Source organism: Pinus tabuliformis, chromosome 4_2 (genome assembly GCF_031772625.1).
Source record: "Pinus tabuliformis cultivar Carrire ecotype Pingquan chromosome 4_2, CPIR1, whole genome shotgun sequence".
NCBI classification, from domain to species: Eukaryota; Viridiplantae; Streptophyta; class Pinopsida; order Pinales; family Pinaceae; genus Pinus; species Pinus tabuliformis.
Window position 1 is genome coordinate 870,482,774 of NC_142304.1, and position 20,237 is coordinate 870,503,010.

At 40.0% G+C, this 20,237-nt stretch overlaps 2 protein-coding genes across 7 annotated transcripts in view; one reads left to right on the forward strand and one right to left on the reverse strand.

The window, feature by feature from the left end:
• Positions 1–20,237, reverse strand: part of B73 (molybdopterin biosynthesis CNX1 protein / molybdenum cofactor biosynthesis enzyme CNX1 (CNX1)) — a 450,203-nt gene that overhangs the window by 197,479 nt on the left and 232,487 nt on the right. For all 6 annotated transcript variants that reach the window (XM_089424326.1, XM_089424321.1, XM_089424325.1 and 3 more), the window contains 3 exons: positions 6,381–6,571; positions 5,664–5,768; positions 5,055–5,378 (listed from right to left, as the gene is read on the reverse strand). In XM_089424326.1, coding sequence (XP_089280452.1) covers positions 5,055–5,378; positions 5,664–5,768; positions 6,381–6,571 — 620 coding nt within the window. The remainder of the gene's footprint in view (positions 1–5,054; positions 5,379–5,663; positions 5,769–6,380; positions 6,572–20,237) is intronic.
• LOC149172421 (uncharacterized) lies at positions 12,101–13,012 on the forward strand. The gene is made up of 2 exons (XM_089427710.1): positions 12,101–12,355; positions 12,487–13,012. The coding sequence occupies exons 1-2, from the start codon at positions 12,228–12,230 to the stop codon at positions 12,953–12,955; spliced, it is 597 nt and encodes a 198-aa protein (XP_089283836.1). The 5' UTR covers positions 12,101–12,227; the 3' UTR covers positions 12,956–13,012.

Genomic DNA, 20,237 nt, shown 5'->3' on the forward strand with positions numbered 1-20,237 from the left:
CCTCCTGAAAACTGGCAAGGTCCCAATCCTAAGCTACTAATGCCCGATATCTATCTGGTTGTTTTCGCTCCCTCTTATTGTTCCTTGGTGCGCCGATGCAGTCCTCTGCATCTCGCAAAATCTGATGAAGTTCCTTGCTCATTCTTCCTCTACTAGCAGGTGCTTCCATTAGCTCATTCTTATCCTATGATTCTTCCTGACCCGAGGAAGAATTCTTTTCTTCCGTTGGTTGAAGAGGTTTGACCAATGGTTCCTCTTTTGACTGCTCCTCGGAAGGCATTTCTCATGATATTCTGAAAGCCCTATCCTCCATGAACTTTACATATCGTTGAACTACTACATTCCTGCTCTATCGAAGATAGATTCTGTATGCCTTAGTGTTCTCGCTATATCCCACTAGTTATCCTTTCTCTGCAGTTTGATCCAGCTTCTTCCCCTTTCCTAGAGTATGCGGCAATATGCTAAGCTCCCAAATATCCTGAAATGACTAACTTCAAACGTTTTCCCTATGAAGACTTCCTCTGGAGTAATCTTGCCCAATGCCCGAAGAGGAGTTCTATTCTGAACATAGATTGTTGTGTTGCATGCTTCTGCCCACAGGAATTTTGGCATACCCTGATCATACATCATGGCCCTAGCTGCTTCTACAATAGTCCTGTTCTTTCTCTCTGCTACTCCATTCTGCTCTGGATTGTAAGGAGATATCCACTCTCTTCTGATGCCCTCCTTAGCGCAAAAATCAGTGAAGTCCTTATCGACATACTCCCCACCATTATCTGAGCGCAAAACTTTTATTTTCTTCCCAGTCAGATTCTTCACCAGAGCCTTGAACTCTTTGAATTGACAGAAAACCTCGTTCTTGGTTTTCAGAAAATAAATCCAAGTTTTCCTTGAGTGGTCACAATGAAGGTGAGGAAGTACTCGGCACCACTAAAAGTTTTAGTGGACATGGGTCCACAAATATCTATGTGTATTAATCCTAGTACACTCTTGGCCCTGTTTTTAATTCTAGGAAATGTTGTTTTGGCATAGTTTCCTAGAGCACATCCTTTGCATACATCATCTTGTTCCATACTAAAATCCGAAACTCCTGTTACAGTGCTCCTGAGAATTCTCAGAGCCCTATGGTGCACATGTCCCATTCTTCTGTGCCATAGTTCGTTCAAATCCTTGTCCCCATGACTGCTTATTAGTGCCATTGGTGATTCTAGTTGTAGTTTGTACAACCTGTTACTTTTGATCCCGATTTGCACTTTCTTTTTCCAGCTCGAGTGTTTGACATATACTTTCTCCTTGATAAAAAAAACATCATAGCCTTTGCCTTGAAGTTGCGACATAGAAAGTAAGCTCATCCCCAATCCCGGTACATGCAGCACATTGGTAGCATGGAACCACTATCCCATCTCTGTTTGAAAAACTATGGTACCCCTCCCTACTGGAGTACACTTTGCCTTGTTCCCCATGGTGATCTGAAAGTTCATCTTCTCCTCCCGATAATCTGAGAAACATTCCTAGATTCTCGTCATATGCCAAGAGGCTCCACTATCTATATACCACACCTCTGATGATGCAAAGCTAATCACACAAGCCACTTCTACTTCCAACCTGGAAGCCAACATAGAGAAATCAAAATCACTTTCACTTGTGCAATTTTCTGAAAATTTGTGCGAGTCTCCTGATGTGGATGCCTCTACATCATGGTCTCAACCCATAATTGATTTTCACTTCCTGTCTCTAATTACTCGCTCTAATACCATGTGAAAATTCTATCACTGCAGCAACTGATTTATTTTTCCTAGTTATTTTTCCCAATAAGTTATTTATGAAAATCCCTCAGTAAACATTAAAATAAATTTTGCTATAAATATCACACCATAATACAGAAACAAACACATGCACAAGAATCAACACATCGACACAGATATTTTGGACAACAGTCCCCAGAAAAACCCAATGTGGGAAAACTGGTGCAGCAAGGGAGGATTTTATTATTCAGCAATTCTTCAGTACAACTAGGTGCCAAACTGGCTTACCCAACAGAGAGAAAATTCTCCAGCACTTCTCCCAGTCTCAGCGTCAGCCTCACTAACCTCTGCGTAGCTCCCAAACCCTATACGTCAGCTCCTACCTCTCTACGTCAGCACTTGGCCTCTCTGCGTCACCAACGCAGGCCCTCCAGTGACTGCACAGTTCACTACCTCTGCGTCTGCCTCTCCAACCTCTGCGCTGGTCTTCTGGTGTTGTTCCCGACTCTCTGTTCTGTACTTGCTGCCTCCTGCTGCTCTCCAGACCACTAGTTCGAATTTCTCAACTAACCCCGCTCCAGAAATCGAACTGACTGGTCTCCCTCAGTGTGTTCTCCAACTGACCCTCAAGCCTCTTCTTATACTTTTCTCGTTGGTCCATCAACGGCCGAGATTAAATCTCTAATCAATGGCTAAGATTAGATTTGGTTTGATCCATGAATTTGGACCCTTCTAACCCAGTTTTATATTAATACCTATTAATATTTTATTTTTCTTAAGTTTAGACCAATGTGGAAAAAGTCGAAGTCGGGATTAATTCGGCAAGGGTCCAAAAGTTGAAAAACTCGTCAAAGTCGGGAGTTTTTTGAAAAAGTCGGCAAAAAGTCGGCAAAATTGAAAAACACAAAATTATTCATATTTTTTTTATTTTTTTTAACATCTAGAGTATCCACAACATCAAATAAATGCATTTCCACATAAACATGTAAAGAAAGCTAATATATAATATGTATATGAAGTCTAATGCTACATCACATATCAATATAGTGAATCAACTCCTGAAATTTGAGTCCTATCCGAGTCTCAACTCTCAAGAGTCAAAATATCAACAAAAAATATAATAAATGTATATCATGAGTCATCTAAAAGTCATCAAGTAATCAGTCACTCAGATCCTCTTCCCCTTTTAATTTTTGTTTCCGCTAATTGTATTAAGAAATAAGTCATGCATCTATTCAGTAGATTGTAATTTGCTTGGGTAATAAGGTGTCAGGTGGTAGGTCCAATGAAAATTAACAGTGAGTATCACAGTAGATGTGAAAATTAACGCTTGGTGAATCCAAGCTGCTTATTTTCTGAGAAAACAGTAGATGTCAGATTATTAACCTAGCCTTGGCATCTATTATTCAAAAACTCTTGGAGGTAAAATTTACTTCTGATACATAACCTTTCCCCACATTTACAGGGAATTCACCACTAAAGAAGATTCCCTTTCAAAACGTGCTCTCATTGCAGGAAGGATCTTTGCTGTCACAAGATTTCACAGGTACTTTGTTCCTGTCTGAAAAATGGGTTCTTTTTTGAGGCACTGGTTTTGTTTTTTTTGGACAGGTTGTTGCTATTTGATCTTCATGACCTCCTCTTTGTTGTTTCTCCTGGAAGCATTCAACAACTGTAACAATGTTTTTGATGGTGTGGGGTTCTTTCTACAGAAGACTGTTGTATGCCTGTCCTTTTGGTACTTTTGTAATCTTTTGAAGGGGCAGTGGCTATTAGAGTCTAGATCACTGAAAGCCTGGAGGCTTAGCCAATGTATACTTTGCTTTCTAACTAGAAATATGAAGTATAAAGATTTGTTTTTCCTTGGAAAACAAAAACATATCTTAACCTCAAAACTAACAGATTACAAATGAGACTGCTATGCTCGCAAGAAGTATGACAAACAATACAATGCAATAACTTGAAAATGCATGGATGGAAGCTTCAATTTATAGTTTTTTCACCTTTGCGGCCTCTTTATCCGCGGCCTGGGAAGGGAGGAAGACTTTTTGGGTCAACTCCCGATTAAATCGGGAGTATAAGGAAAAAATCGTGATTTTTTCCTTTGTGAAAAAGTCGCCAAAAAGTCCGGGATTAAATCGTTTAGTTCAAAAAATCGCGTTTTTAGGATTAAATCGGGATTTTTTGCAGACTTTTTCCACACTGGTTTAGACTTAGGAACTCCATTAAAAATATTAATTATTTTAATATTTCTCAAACCGGGTACAATTTGTCCAAACCATTTCTGGGTCTTGGAGATCTCATGTGCTTTAGCCTCTCCACCAATTTTCATCGCTAGAGCACATCCGATGCTACCCCAAATCAACATTAACCAATTTTGTTTGATTTCTATAACTTTTATTGCAGAAACATCAGTATTATCACAGATTTGTGAAGTTTCTGCGTTGTTTTGACATATTTAATGATAACTTTGGAAGTTTATTATTACTGATTTGAAGAGGTAAGATGCAGATTTTCATATTTGATTGCAGAGTAGCAAGTTACCATGCAGATTTGACAGTTTTTGGGTGCTACTTTACTCCAGAAATTCAAGGCTGGAGCCTGAAAACATCTATAGGGAGACCCCCCTCGAATTGGCACGCATCAATTCAGAAGTGAGAATAAGTTTGACTAGTGACAGGGACTTACTTCTTGATAGTTATCCAAACAATTTGGATTCTCTGGTTCAAAGTTATTTCTGGGTGATAACACATATTTTTATATGATAGGCAAAAAATTGTGATTGTTCCATACCACTATAAGAGTCTGATAATGATGAGGCCATAAGTCACAAGAAGTTTGCTCATCACTAGTTTGTGGGAGTCTTCCTATGTGAGGGACGGGATGGCATGGCTGGAACAAAAATTATTGTGTGTAGATAAATAAATGAATAAAGATATTGAGATGGCAGCATAGGCACACCATAACATGTATAACACTACAGCATGTGGTATTGTTATCTTATAATGTGTTACACACTATGGCTTGGAGATCTCAAAAGCATATCTATATTATAGAGCCCTTCTTTTTCAAAACAAATTGTGTACCTTTCAGCTTAAATTTTCCATGTACAGAGAAATATAGAATAAGCTAGCTCCAGATATCAAAATTAACAACCCTTTGTTGACCTTTTCCAAATTGATATACTAAATAGTGAGTTATCTGTGTGTTAAGATCCGTTTTAAAGATGAGATCATTTTGAAACTAAGATTTCAATTAGAAAAATGAAGTTCTAAAAATAACAAATGTTAGATCCATAGCTATCTTCACCTTCGATCAGGCCCAGCACCAGAGGCTACAGTATCGCTCACAGTCAGGACTGCTACCTTTACACTTGTATCACTATGTTCTTCTTGAGAATTCTTGAATATATTTTCATGCTTCGCACTTGAAAGTTGACCACTTAAAACATTGTCCATGGATACCGATGTCTGGGGAACAGGCATGCTGCTGACATCAGAAATTAACAGTGCCCACACCATTGTCCCTGCTGGAAGTATTTTATTTCCTGCGGGCAATTCTAATAATGCATTTGCAGACTTCATGCTTAAAAGGCGGCTACTAACTTGATGTCCTGTGCTTACAGCAACAAATCTGGACAACATGAAAGCCCGTCATAATCATGCCAGTATACAAATATCAATCAAATGAAGAAAAATAAAGTCTATCTATAGAAAGTACAAACTAACTAAATGTGACAATCAAAGTGTCTGTTATAATTCATTATCAACATGTCAGCTTCCATAAACTCCCTCACAATTTGGAGGTTCAACACTCATTTGAAGTTGGAACCACAACAATCGAGCACAAAAACTTAAGAAGAAAGCCACATATATATGCTGCAGTGCATCAGGGAAAAATAGAATGTATAAAACTCACCCAGGGTAACCAGATCCATTGTCTTGTTCCCAATGAATTATAGCACGGTGATATTCAGGTCTTAAAGGGTCTAATGTTCTTGGTTCTGAAATGCGAGCTTGTACTCTGCAAGACAGGTTTAGACCAGTATAATTCAGATTATCTTCTATATTCTTAAGTCCTCCTGAAAACATATAGACAGCTGGGAAGCAAACCTAAAACATAGACACACCAAACATCTATGTTGGACTATGTAGCACATCTCCATGCTAAGTTTCTACCCAAAGAAACATTCAACTATACTAAAACTTTTTAAAATAGTCGTTTAGTTATATAGTTTCCTGCCTTCACAACTCTCTCTTAAACTTTTCAATTTATGCACCATTTTCAAGCAATTTTACTCCACATCGGCAATCAATGTGCCCGAAAACTTCCTTCAGATTCTCTCTCTGGAGTAGTCAGAATTGATAAAACAACCAACTAAAGGTTTAGTAACTGATATTCAACTTTATATAAGAGGATGCACGAGGTATCATTTAAAGGATGTTGGGATAAAATCTTGAACAACTAACTAGGCCAAAATGATGACTATTAAAATAAACTTGTGAATAAATAGTGACAGATTACTGTTGATTTATGCATAAATACACAAATATGAAACTGAAATGACATTCTTAATATAAACAAAATAACATATATAGCATAATGCTTATTCAATATAGACACAAACACTCAAACCTCCAAAGCCTGGGATCTCTCCAACCAGCTAAGTGTCGGATTGCAGGAATAGCCATAAGATAGAAACAAACTAAGCAACTGACAGGATTGCCCGGCAAACCAAATGCAAGAATATTTTTTCCTGGCCTTGTTTCTGTTGATGCAACATTGATGGTTGCAAATGTTATTGGCTTTCCAGGCTTCATACAAACCTGCATGCATGAGGCAAAAGAGCATCAAGGATATGCATCAGTTCAAGCAGTTATAGAGATTAAATATGACTCGTATTAACAAAATAAATTAATTTTAAACAAGGAAAATACCACTCAGCCATGTTCCTAACATATGCAGTATTCACAGCTTTATTTCACTTGACCCCAATAAATGTGTATGCACAATCACGAAATATGGTTATAGTAATACCTTTTAAGTGAATGCGTTTAGATTATAGAGAAACCTGGCAAGGGAGATCGAGCAAGTTTGACTAGTGTGCAAAATACAAAGTCAAAATTTGACTTTATCCTGTCATCAAAGCCTCAAACTATGTTATACTATAACTTGAAACCATTTGAGAAAGCCATCCTATATGTTCCAGATTTCTGGAACCTTTTAATTGTTGAAATTTGGGGCAGCTATGGAATGAATTTTCCATGAGAAACCCATCTACCCCAAAAGAAACCCATCTTGCCCCATAAGAAGAATTCAAATTGGACAAAAGAAATATTATTATTATTGATGTCCTAGGCACTTTCTCATTATTATTTGAAGTGTCCAGTTCTGGGCAAGCAAATTGGTAAATATATTATACATACTTAAAATAAGTTTTACTAATATGGCGTGGGCAAAATGGTGAAAAGTTCAAGTCAGCCTCATCTCATAAGCCCCTCTTGGCTCCTCCACCATTTGGTATAAATAGACCACCTTGGAGCTCATTCAAACACAACACATCACATTCTTTTCTAAATTGAGGTTCATATGATCTGAGTTAGCCGCAGCCCTAGCCGAGCTTGAGAAGAGTCAGTTGTTGGTCCTCTTTCTTGTGTTTGGTCTTCGACAATTTGGAAGATTGCAGGCCGACTTGTGGAGGCAAGTTTTATGAAGAAATTCTCTGATTTGTAGGCCCAGATTTCTGTGTATTGAAGGTAGGGCCGAGCCTCTGAGGTAAAATATTTGGAGGGCCGAGTTAGGTTGCTTGATGGCCTAATGAAGGAGGCCACATCTGGGCAGTTTTGTGTATGGATTGGATGTAAATCTTCTGGTTAAGCAGGCCACAAGTCTCAATGTCTTGGAGAGAGAGCCGAGCCCCTATAGTGCCTAGCATGGAGGGCCGTAACTTGTAATCCATGTATTGGAAGGATGATCAGTCACACACATTTCTGAGGTGAGGCCGAGTTAGTCTCAAAGGGAATCGCAGAGTTTTGAGAAAGACCTAGGCCCTGATCTAGGGATGACATAGAAGTCACTGAGCCCAAACCAGGGCCGAGAAGTTTCAGATATATGTATTCAAGGCCGGAGTGTTGATGATAGAAAAGTCTTCTATACAGATGTATGTTATCTTTCCTTGTTTAATGTTCCGTAAGATGAAAAATGTCCTGGTTCAACAACTTATATGGCTGCCAGTGAACAGTTGCTAGGGCTGGACAATAAGTGTGCGTACAACAGTGATTCCTATGATGCATAACAGTAATATATGGTAGAGTTACCTACGATGAACGACACTAACATATGGCAAAAATTCTTGTAATATAGATGTCTGTCATTATGACTGAGGTGTGTGGCAAAAACCTTGTATGACAGTGATGTATGACAGTATGTGATAAAGATATATAGTTGTGTTCTTATGACTGTCATGGATGGCAGTATTCATATGATGAATGCCCTTAATATAATTATTACAGTGATATATGGCAGTGACCGTGTGACAATGATGACAGTGATATACTTATGGCATTGATGTGACATTGATTAATGGCAGCATCCTAATAACAGTGATATGGCAACATATGGTAGTGATACTTATTCTAATGTATGGAAATGATATGACAGTGTATGTCAATGATACTTATTACGGCAAGTGATTTACAGACTAAGTTCGCATGACAGGGATGTATGACAATTTGACAGAAATATATGATAGTATGATGATGTTGTATGGCAATGTCCTCGTGACAGTGTTGACAGTGCTACTTGAGACAGAGATCTATGCTAGCTATAGTGATTTGGAGGCAGCCCTATCAGAGGTCTTGTGATTGACTTATGAGGATGTATGATCCCAGGTTGGCACCGTGACGCCTAATGCGATTGATGATAAAAGACATATGTCTGATTCTTATTGTACCTTATATCTCAGTTGAACATTTGTTGAATATCTAATAGAAGAAGAAGAATTGATTATGGGTTTTCCCCCTTGTGGTGTTTTGCCCTGGTCTCTAACCAAAATTCTGGTGTCTCTATTGTGTATGTTTTTCTTCTATTTTTTGTTATTGTTCCGTTGCATTGTCGATATTATTGTTCTCTCTACATAAGTGCTAATGATGATATGATGTTATGGGGTGAATGTAATGTAAAAATGTTGAAAAAGTTTATCAGTGCAATTATCTACAACAGAGAACAATCTAGCCCTAAAAATTAACATTAATTTAAATAACCTAAATAAGGCATCTACAAATATTGTTGTTTTCACACACATTAGTGTTAGGTAATTTATTTGCATATGTTGTGTAACACTTTATTATCCATCTAGAGTATGTAAACTCGTGAGATGCAAACATAATATGAGCAAAATTAGATGGTTTTCCGTGTTGTCTATCCATAATGATTAATGCTTATTCTACTCTATAAAATCAACAGCATAAAATGAAACACACCACACTTCATCAATCAAAAGCAAGTTTAATCAACCCTGGCAATATTTATGTACTTGGCATCAATCCTGTTATTGAGCAGAGATGCTATTGTCACTAGGTTATCCCCTTGCATCACTTCCCATGAACTATTGCACTTATTGTTACCAAGCTTTGATTAAAAAAACACACTTGCATAAAGGAAACACACCACGCTTCATAAACTCAAAGCTAGCTCAGTCACTCTTAGCACTGATTGTGTACTTGAAGGCTGGTCATACATGAATTAGGCACTATTCATTTTCCATAAATCACAGCTCTTGTTAGCAAGAATTAGTAAATTCAAACTAATCTCACTTGCAAAAGGAGAAGACTGAGTTTTCTGAAGGAAGTTGTGTCGGGATTTCCTGTGGATGAAGGGAAATTCCCTTAAAATAATTTTGCCTAGATTTGTTTGTTGTTTGGATTGCCAGTTGGGGATCCATAGATTGTACTCAAATTTTCACTGCTGCATAATAATAAAAACCAGTGTTGTTAAAATCGCGATAAAATCGCGATTTTATCGGAAAATCGCGATTTTTTCGCCCAGCCGATTTTTTCGCGATTTTTACACCAAAAAATCGGCAATTTTTTTTATACACGATTTTTTCGAAAAAATCGCGATTTTTAGCGAAAAAATCGCAGAGGGCGCGGGCAGCGGGCTTTTAATAGGCAAAACACGATTTTTTTTATGTCATTTTGCTGTCTGCGCGCGGAGGAGGAGGAGAAGAGGTGAGGGAGAGGAGCTGAAGGGTTTCCGGCGGATTTGGGAGCGAATCCAAGCGTTTTTAGGAGGAATCCAAGCCAAGATCACCAATTTGTCCGTAAAAAAGGTATGTAGATTAATTTTTTTTTGTTTTGCTTCTATAAAAACTTTGTTTTTCATTGTTTTTAAAGAATTTTTTGAAATTTTTCATTGATTTGGGATGGGTTATTTGTTATGACTATGAGAACCAATTTTTTATTTTTATTTTCTCATTTTTTTTAAACATTGTTTATTTTTTTTGAATTTTCATTGTTTTTTGGCATTTGGTTGGGTAACTTGGGTTTAGAAATTGGGATTTTGGAAATAATTAACTTGTAATTTTGTAAATGCTAAATTGTAATTTGTATTTTGTAATCCTAAATTCCTATTTCCTAATCCTTATTTTTCCATAGGTTTGCAAATTCAAAAACAAACATGCCAAGGAAATTGGATCCTTTCTGGGAATATGGTGACCCTAAAACTCCGAATGATAGACAAAACTTGTATTGCAAGTTGTGTGGAAAGGAAATATTCGGGGGGGTGTACAGGTTGAAGTTCCACCTTGCACAAATCCCTGGACATGATGTGGGGCCCTGTCTAAATACAAATGCTGAAATTATCCAAAAAGCCATGAGAGCATTGGGAGAATTAGAGCACACTAGAGAGGCCAAAGAAGAACTCAAAAGGCAACTAAAAAGGTCAGCTGAAGGAAGTGGGCCAAGTGGCACTGGTTTTACTGCAGCGTCAGTCAATCCGGTAGCTGCATCATCATATTTTGTTCTTCGAACCACACCTGGTTCACAACCAACTATTGGTTCAATGCTAAAAAGAACTGAAAAAGAACAAGCTGACAAGTTGATGACAAAATTTCTCCTCTGGAGTGATATTCCTTTCAGCATTGTAAGGAATAATCCATTTTTCCAACCTACTGTTGATGCTATTGCCAGTGTTGGCCCGGGGTACAAAATCCCTTCTCTTTATGATTTCAGAGGCCGGCTTCTTCAAGATGAAAAGCGTGACTGCACCCAAAGATTGGAGGATTTTAGGGCATCATGGGCACAAACAGGATGCACTGTTATGTCAGATGGTTGGACTGACCAAAAGGGGAGAACCCTTATAAACTTCTTGGTTAGTTGTCCCAAGGGGACTATGTTTATCAAATCTGTTGATGCAACTGATCAAATCAAAGATGCAAAAACTTTATGTGATTTGCTGGATGTGTTTATTTTGGAGGTGGGTGCAGAAAATGTTGTCCAAGTCATAACGGACAATGCTGCAAATTATGTTGCTGCTGGTAGAATGCTTATGGACAGGCATCCTGCTTTATTTTGGACACCTTGTGCTACCCATTGTATTGATTTGATGTTAGAGGACACAGGGAAAATTCCCTTTGTCAAAGAGGTTGTTGACTCATCAAAAAGCATCACAAAATTTATTTACAACCACACATCTGTGCTTAGCTTGATGAGAAAATGCACCAACAACAAAGAGTTGGTGCGCCCCGCCATTACACGGTTTGCGACGAGTTTCATATCTCTTCAATCCCTCTTGAATTCTATGTGGGATTTGAAGAGAATGTTTCTTTCAGAGGAGTGGCGTGCTTCGTCAATGAGCCGCAAACCAGAAGGAGAGGCCGTCTGCAGAGTAGTTTCATACCAGGAGGACTTCTGGGCAGGAGTGCAGGAGGTGTGCGCTGTTACAGAACCTTTGGTAAAGATTCTTCGGTTGGTTGATGGTGAGAAGCCCGCAATGGGCTATTTGTATGAAGCCATGGATAGGGCCAAAGAAGCCATTCGGTCCTACTATGATGACAAGGGAGATGATGGGTTCCAGAGACAACTCCTTCTATGGAACGTCATTGATGAGCGATGGAACAACACACTCCATCGTCCCATTCATGTTGCTGGGCTTTTCCTGAACCCTGCATTTTCTTATGCATGTGGGTTTAATTTTGATGTTGAGGTCGTGGAAGGATTATTAACCTGTGTCCAGAAGATGGTGAGATCTTCAGAAGAACGTATGGAGATCTCTAGACAAATTGAGCAATATAAGTTGTCAGGTGGCTTATTTGGCTTTGAGATGGTTGTCATTGATAGGACGGTTAAAATGCCAGGTATTTTTTAGTTTGTAGTATGTACTTTGTAACTTTGTTTCAAATTTCATTGTTTCTTCAAATTCCATTTTTTTCTTATGTTTATTTAAAATTTTATTTGTAATTTTGTTGTAGACGCATGGTGGAAGATGTATGGTGGCAGAGTACCCCTTTTGCAAAATCTTGCCATACGCATCCTCAGCCAAACATGCAGCTCCTCGGGATGTGAGCGCAATTGGAGTGTATTTGAAAAAATACACAACAAGAAGCGCAATAGGTTAACACTTAAACATTTAAAATATTGCAAATTTCCAAATAAATTTTTGAATTCATTAAAGTTTTAAACAATATTTTTTTTATAATATTAATTATTAATTATTAATTTATTATTTCATGAACTTTGTACAGGTTGGAGTCCCATAGACTTAATGACATGGTCTATGTCTACTACAATCTTCGATTGTGGGTGAAACAACTAGAGAAGACACCTGATACGGAAGCCATCTCATTGGATGGGATTGACACCACTGCTGAATGGAGGGTTGAGACCGAGAGGCCTCTCATGGATCCCACTGAGGATTGGTTAGTGCAGGATGAGGGGGAGGAGGAGGGGGAGGAGGAGCAGGAGCAGGAGGAGGAGGAGTTGGAGGAGCAGGAGGAGGAGGTGACACCGCCTACCCGGGCTACCACTACCACCAGTAGAGGACGTGGTCTCCGTCCACCTAAGCCTCCTGTAGCTGCTACTACTAGTTCTTCAGCTTCTAGAGCACGTCAGACTCCACTGCCATTTCCACCAGCACAGGCACCAGCTTCTACATCTAGAGGGAAAGAGAAAGTTGTGCCATATTCTCGCAAGAGGGGCAGAGGAAATCAATAGGATTAGACTTTCATTTTATTGTATATGACATTATGACATGATGAGATACATTATCATATTTTTTGTTGATATTTTGAGGCTGAGTTGGACTTGGGACTCAGGACTTACTATTCAGGACATGATTCAATGTTATGTGTGATTTTAGCGCTAGAAATGATATTAAACATCTTATATATTAGTTTTTTTATCATATTTATGTGTCAATGTATTTATTTTATGTTGTAGATGGTTTAGATATTAAAAAAATTGAAAAAAAATGAATATTTTTGTGCCAAACGATTTTTTCCCTCTTTTTTCCGATTTTTTCCCGATTTTAACGATTTTTTCCGCTTTTTTCCCGACGCCGATTAAATCCCGATCGCGCTTTTAACAACATTGATAAAAACCCTCACTGTTGAACCAGTTTTCGCAAGTTGGGTTTTACTGGGGACATTTGTCCAAAAATAACGGTTTCATTTTTATGTGTGTGCGCTATTATTTTCTCAATTCCAGCACTATTTATTTTCCGCAGTTTTATTTGTGAAGGTTGCAGTGTGTTTATTTCGATGTTCTCATAGCAGTAAACTGAATAATTAATTTATCAGTTAGAAGAAATAATACCACTTGTTGCAATAGGATTTCAGTTTTTAAAATTTCACATGGTATCAGAGCGTAAGTGATCAGCCGGAAGCTCAGAAGCGAAGGAAAGAATTTCGATGCTCAGAGGGAGCAGCAACCGAAATTCTCAAAGGCAATGCAGTATCCAGACAGGCAGGTCGAATTGCTAGGGGAAAAAAATCGATTTTCAGTTGCAGGAGTGCAGAAAAGTCGAATTGCCCAGGATTGTAATTCCAGCAGTCATAGGGAGCAACTGCAGCTCAGACTTTCGCTGAGCAGATTCCTGGTTGGATTCAGAGGGTTTTTCTGCAGGTTGCAGAAGCAAAATCCACGTCGGGTGGAAGAGAAAATCACACATAGTGACATAGCAGAGGGAAAATTTTCCTCAGGGAACTTCGAGTCTAGGAAGTTCGAATTTCCAGTTGCAGATTGGCAGTAGCAGCTAGCAGAGCCACGCATTCCAAGAGGGAGTGCAAATAACAAAGCAGCAGCCGAGCACAGGGAAACAGGGACGTTTCGACAATTTCAAAGATAGCCACTGCAAAGCTTAGAGATCAGACTATATTGGATGGAGCTTCCAAATATGTCATCTGGAAGGATAGGATGTATTTCCTTCTAGATGAATATGGCATGAAAGCCTACATTGATAATGTAGTGGCAGTTCCTCAAGATGCAGACTAGCTCAAGGAATATACGAAAGAGTTGGCGCGAGTGAAGCGTTTAATCCTGGATGGAGTCCGGGACCATATAGTCTCAGACATAGCGGCCAAGGGAACGACGAAAGAGATGTGGGATGCTCTCTCCACGCTATACCAGGGTACTTTCGAGCAGCGAAAGATGTTCCGATGCATCAGGACACAGAAGAGGGAAGGCATAGATCCCTTCCTCACCAAGTTTCAGGAAGTCCAAGACCAGCTTTCAGTTGTTGGCGCAGCGCCTCAACCTTCAGAGCTAGTACGATTAGCACTCAACAATGTCTCAAAGGATTGGCAGGCCTTCGTCCAAAGTATATTGGGCAGAGACACACTACCAAGATGGGACAGAATGTGGGCCGATTTTCAACAAAACGAGTTAAGACGAGCTCTGTTGAATAGATTCATCAGTGGGAGAAGTAGCAGCCAATCGAAGGTTCTGAAGGAGGAGAATGTGACCCTCGCATCTAAGGATCCCAATCAAGGGCAAGGGGAGTAGAGAAAGAAGAAGATGGACCTATCTAGGACAAGTGCTTCAGGTGTGGCAAGTTTGGCCACTACAATACCCAGTTTCCTCTCAGAAAGGACAAAGAGGAGAAGCAGGACCAGGCAACAGCACATGCTGAGATAGATAGGCTATCCTCCAGGTTGGATGAAGACTTCGCTATGATTACCCACATACCTCCAAGAGTGAGGTGGGCTGACTTGGAGTTGTAGCCCTAGAGAGCTACAAAGATTGGGCAAGGTCCTTGAGGAGTCCACCTCATGGATCATTATCTGGCTACGAGGGCCCACAATGTTCAGTAGCAGGATGGATCAGTGGCAGTTGATACAGTCAGAACCAGAGTGACAATTGCAGACTAGTAGCAGTCAGATACTGAGGAGCGCAGTACAGAGTTGGCAGCAGTGCAGAGTCGCACAGTGCAGAGTCAGGAGCAGGGTAGATACTTCAGTGATAGTGCAGAGGCTAGTAGAAGTCAGGACTCAAGAGATAGATGCATCATACTGAACACAATTGATTCAGTATTTTCGATGTTTTCCAGCTACAGTAGTTGCACTTGCAGCAACAACAGATGAGATAGTTGTAGTGCAGATGCAGTGTTCGTAGCAGTATGGTAGTGTCAAGAGCAACACAGATGCAGCATCAGAGTTGCGCAGTGGTTGGTGTGCAGCAGTAGCTAGACATTAGCAGCGTGACAGGAGGTGATACAGAGACAGGGTGTTGTGACAGGGTGTGCGGCACTAGAACACATTCCTCGCTAAGAGAGAGTGTTAGTTTTTGTAGCATCGGATGTGTTCTAGCCACAAAATTTGGTGGAGACGCTAGAATACATGAGATCACCAAAACCCAGAAATCGTTTTTGGAAATTCCACCTAGATATGACTTAATTAGATTATTAACCTATTTTTTTAATGTTCCCTAAGTCTAAACTTGGGAAAGATGGTTAATTAATCATAATTAATTAAGTCAATGTGTGAATCATCTAGAAACTCACACAAATCGACTCCAAGATGATCCTAGCCATTGATTAAGTTTTAATCTTGGTTGTTGATGCTCCAACAACGAATTATAAGAGGAAATCGATGGGCACTTGGAGAAGATGCACTAGAGTCACTTGGAGAATTTGATTTTCCAAAGCAACAGCAGTCAGCTGCCGGAGAGTTCGAGCTTCATTGAGGCAGCAGAGATGGTGAGGGGCAGTGTTGCACGAAGCGCCCCCCCCCCCCCCCCCCCCCCGCTCTGAAGCTCCGAAGCGCGCCCTGTACGGAAGCGCAGTACGAAGCGCCTTCCGAAGCGCGCTTCGGAAATTAGGAAGCGCGATTCGTAAAAAAAATTGCGCTTCCTGGAATTTCTGAAGCGCCGGCTCCGAAGCGCGCTTTGTACGACGCTTCGGGCCGCCGAAGCGTGGCGCTTCGGAGCAGGAAGCATGCGCTTCACGCACGCTTCCGTACGCTTCGGCGGAAAGGGGCGCGCCCAAGGGAGAAAAACAATTTTTTTTTTAATTTTTTTTTAAAGTTAAGTTAACTCAACCTTAAGGGGGTGGGTTAGGGTGAGGTTAAGGTGAGGAATGAAAAGAATAAAGCCCCCATTCATTCCTCATTTTCTCACTTTGAGTTTATGAGAATTGGAGAAGAGAAGAGAGGAGAGGAGAAGAGAAGAGAGGAAAGGAGAGGAGAAGAGAGGAGAGCTTGGAGGAGTGAAGAAGGAGGAGCTAGGAGAAGGAGGAGGAGCTTGGAGCAAGAGCTTGGAGGACTTCATCTACAAGAGCTAAAGAGGTAAGTTCAAACACCAAACTCCCTTGTTTTTTTGAAAAAAAAATTGTATTTTTCTCCTCCCTCTCCTACTCTTTCCCATTGTTTCTACTTGCTCCTTTATTTACAGGTTGCCGTTGTCCACCACCTATATCCATATTCCAAGATGGTGTTCTTTTGGCTTCTATGTATCATTCCACTCTTGGTTTTAATGATGGCAAGGGTGAGGAATAGAAGGGAAGAAACAGAAGAGGACATTGGTGATGGTCCTAATAGTAGTGACCCAATGTATGATGAGGAGGAAGGGGATGAACTTGAAGGGGACACTGAAACACAAGATGGGAAAGCTACATCAACACCCTTGTGGAACTATGTGACCAAACTTGATGGGGGAAAGGGTGGTGGATCTTACAAATTTGTGTGCCCTCATGGTTGTCATGGAGGAAAACCATATTGTGGTTCATATACCCGTCTGAGGAGGCATCTTTGTGGGGTGCTGGACAGTGATGAAAAAAAGGGTTTTGTGGGGGTACAAATTTGCCCAAACATTTCAACTGAAGAAAGAAGAAAATACATCCAAATAGAGATGGCTGCACAACAAAAAAACAAGAAACAAAAAACTCATTCTGAATCAAGTGCAACCTCTAAATTTGGTAGTTGCTCATCTCCTCATGGTACTTCTGCAAGCTCTGGAGGTAGAAGAACAATAGGGGATTTCCTTAATGTTGCTGGGAGGGATGATGTGGATAGAAAGATAGTCCGTTTTCTTTGTGCTTGCGGTGTACCATTCAATGTGCTTCGCTCTCCCTATTGGCATGAAATGGTAAAGGCCATCAATGAAGCCCCAAAAGGATACAAGGCCCCCAACTATGAGAAAGCTAGAACAGTGTTATTAGAAAGAGAAAAAGCTAAGGTTCAAAGAGCTTTGACACGTTTTACAAATGAGTGGGTAGATTCTGGGGTATCCATTGTATCAGATGGGTGGACAAATATTAGAAACCAACATTTGATAAATGTTCTTGGTGTTTCTTCTAGTGGTGCAGTATTTATTGCATGTCATGACTCCTCCTCCATCACTGCATCTGCACAAAACATTGCATATCTCCTATTGAAATCAATCAAAGATGTTGGTCCGAATAATGTGGTTCAAGTGATCACAGATAATGCAGCAAATTGTAAGGCAGCAGGAAAAATTATTGAGCGTACTCATCCACACATCTTTTGGTCTGGGTGCCTGGTTCACACATTGAACCTTTTGATGCATGATATTGTGAAACACAAAGATTGTGGGTGGATTGCTGAGGTTTACAGGAAAGGGAAGCAGCTCATTAAATTCATCACAAGGCATACAAGGGTAAACTACTTCTATGGCACTTACTCCAAGTTGCAATTGCTTAAAATTGCAAAGACAAGATTTGCTAGTTATTACCTCACCTTTAGGCGGCTAGTGAAGGTGAGACAAGCTTTAACTAATCTGGTGTGTGCTGAAACATGGGATGAAATTAACACTGACACAGATGGTGCTAATGCAGTCAAGGACACTGTTCTTGACAGTTACTTTTGGTCACAGGTTAAATATGTTTTGCAATTCACCAAACCAATTTATTACATGATCAAGTTTGCAGATTCAGATCGACCAGTAATTGGGGAGGTGTATGAGCAAATGGATAGCATGTTGGGGCAGATTAAAGACATTGTTGAGCCTAGAGATACCACCTTGTACAATTATATTCGTGTAGAGGTGCAAAACCGATGGGAAATGCTAAATATTCCATTGCATGCATTAGCATATGTTTTGACACCTAAATACTATCATCCATCATGGCTTTCAACACCAGCACCTGGGGGGGGAAGCAGGAGAAAACCACACCAAGATCAAGAGGTTCACCAAAAATATATGGCTGCATTGAGTAAATTAATCCCTGATGAGGAGGACGCTGCATTGGTACGGAGACAGGTGAGCAACTATACGCTCAACACTGGTCCATTTGGGAGCATGCATGCAATTAAAGATCGAGAGACTTTTTCTGCTCTTGAGTGGTGGAACATGCATGGAAGGGGTACTCCACTTCTACAGAGTTTGGCATTGCGGGTGCTATCACAGGTGGTAAACACTTCTTCTACAGAGAGGTGTTGGAGCTCTTATTCTTTCATCCACAGTGTTAAAAGGAACAGGTTGAGTTTAGACCGGGCAGAGAGCTTGGTTTATGTTCATTACAACTTGCGATTGTTGTCCCATTACTGTGAAGATGCAAAGTCTAATAAAGACTTGTTGATTTGGGACAAGAATCCAGAGGAGCCCAATTTGGAGGATGGAGTGTTGCGACTAGAGCAATTAGAGGATGCTCTTATCCAGGTATGTCCATTGTGGTATGAATTTTCCAATTTTCCCTTATAAAGCATTTCTCTAATTCATGTTTTTAATTTTTTTGTTAACTAGTGTTTTTTTTTTTGCATGAATTTTTTGAGCGATTCTAGGATGATGATGACCGTGTTGATATGCCACCACCCCCACCCCCATCTGGTCCCTTGGTTCCTAGGTTCCATGGTTCAACACCAACAGCAGGGGGTTCTTCTTCATCAGTTTCAGTGCCACGACTTACACAGGCACCATCTTCTTCATTGCCACCACGTGGAGGCCCGCCACCACGTTCTATTCGTGGTGGAAGGAGGAGAGATTAGTAGATATATTCACAATCTACTACTTTTTGTCATAGATTACTCATTAGACTTGTAGACTTGTGAATTTGAATTTTGAACCTTTTTGGCTTGGCGGTGACCAAGTGACATATTTTGTAAACATTATTATTTGAATTTTGGACATGACAAATGTTGACAGTTGCTCACTTGCTAGATAAATCATAATATGCTCTATGTTTTATGTTTTATAATATGCTTAAATGTTTTATGTTTTATAATATGCTTAAAAATTTGATGTATGTTTGTAATAGCTAGAATATAGATGATTGTTGTACATACTAGTAACTACAATGGAATCATGGATGCCATATCTATCTTGATTTATGCAAAAATATGCATGTTTTCATGTCTTCTACAATTAATTTGGTATTTGGGATGTTTGTTTTGAGTATAAATGCAAAAAAATATAAATATATATATATATATAGCAGACGCTTCCGCGGACGCTTCGCTTCCTAGATTTTTGGAAAATGACACTTCCGCGCTTCCGCTTCCGCTTCCGCTTCGCTCCCGCTTCGTGCAACATTGGGTGAGGGGCAGAGACAGTGATCTGGAGGAAGTTTTCCAAATCAGGAGAGGCAACAGCCAGAGGGTCGAGTTATTCCCAGTGAGGCAACGCAGAGGACTGCACAGTTGCCTTAGAAGGGTAGTTTGATTTGCTAGAGAGAAATATGTTTTGAGTTACAAAGGCCGAGCAGAGGATCCAGAGTGATGGAGAGGCGATTTCCTTCGCAGAGACTGGCAGAACAACTTCATCAGAGGCAGGTTAGGGGCTTGACGTCATAAGGTCTGCGTAGAGCAGCGCAGAGGTTGGCGCAAAGGGTCTAGGAGGTCGATTTTTTTTTAAGGAAGTTGCGTCGAGATTGGTTGTGGAAGAAGGGTAATTCCCTTAAAATAATTTTGCCCAGATTTTCTTGTTGTTTGAATTGTCAGTTGGGCAACCATAGATTGTACTCAGAGTTTCACTGTTGCATAATAATAAAAACCCTCACTGTTGCACCAATTTTCCCAAGTTGGGTTTTTCTAGAGACATTTGTCCA

Bases quoted from the DNA above. Each gene is read 5' to 3' on its own strand.
- LOC149172421 (XM_089427710.1), top strand. From the start codon at position 12,228: ATGTATGGTGGCAGAGTACCCCTTTTGCAAAATCTTGCCATACGCATC. The intron at 12,356-12,486 runs GTTAACACTTAA...AACTTTGTACAG, and splicing joins CACAACAAGAAGCGCAATAG to GTTGGAGTCCCATAGACTTA.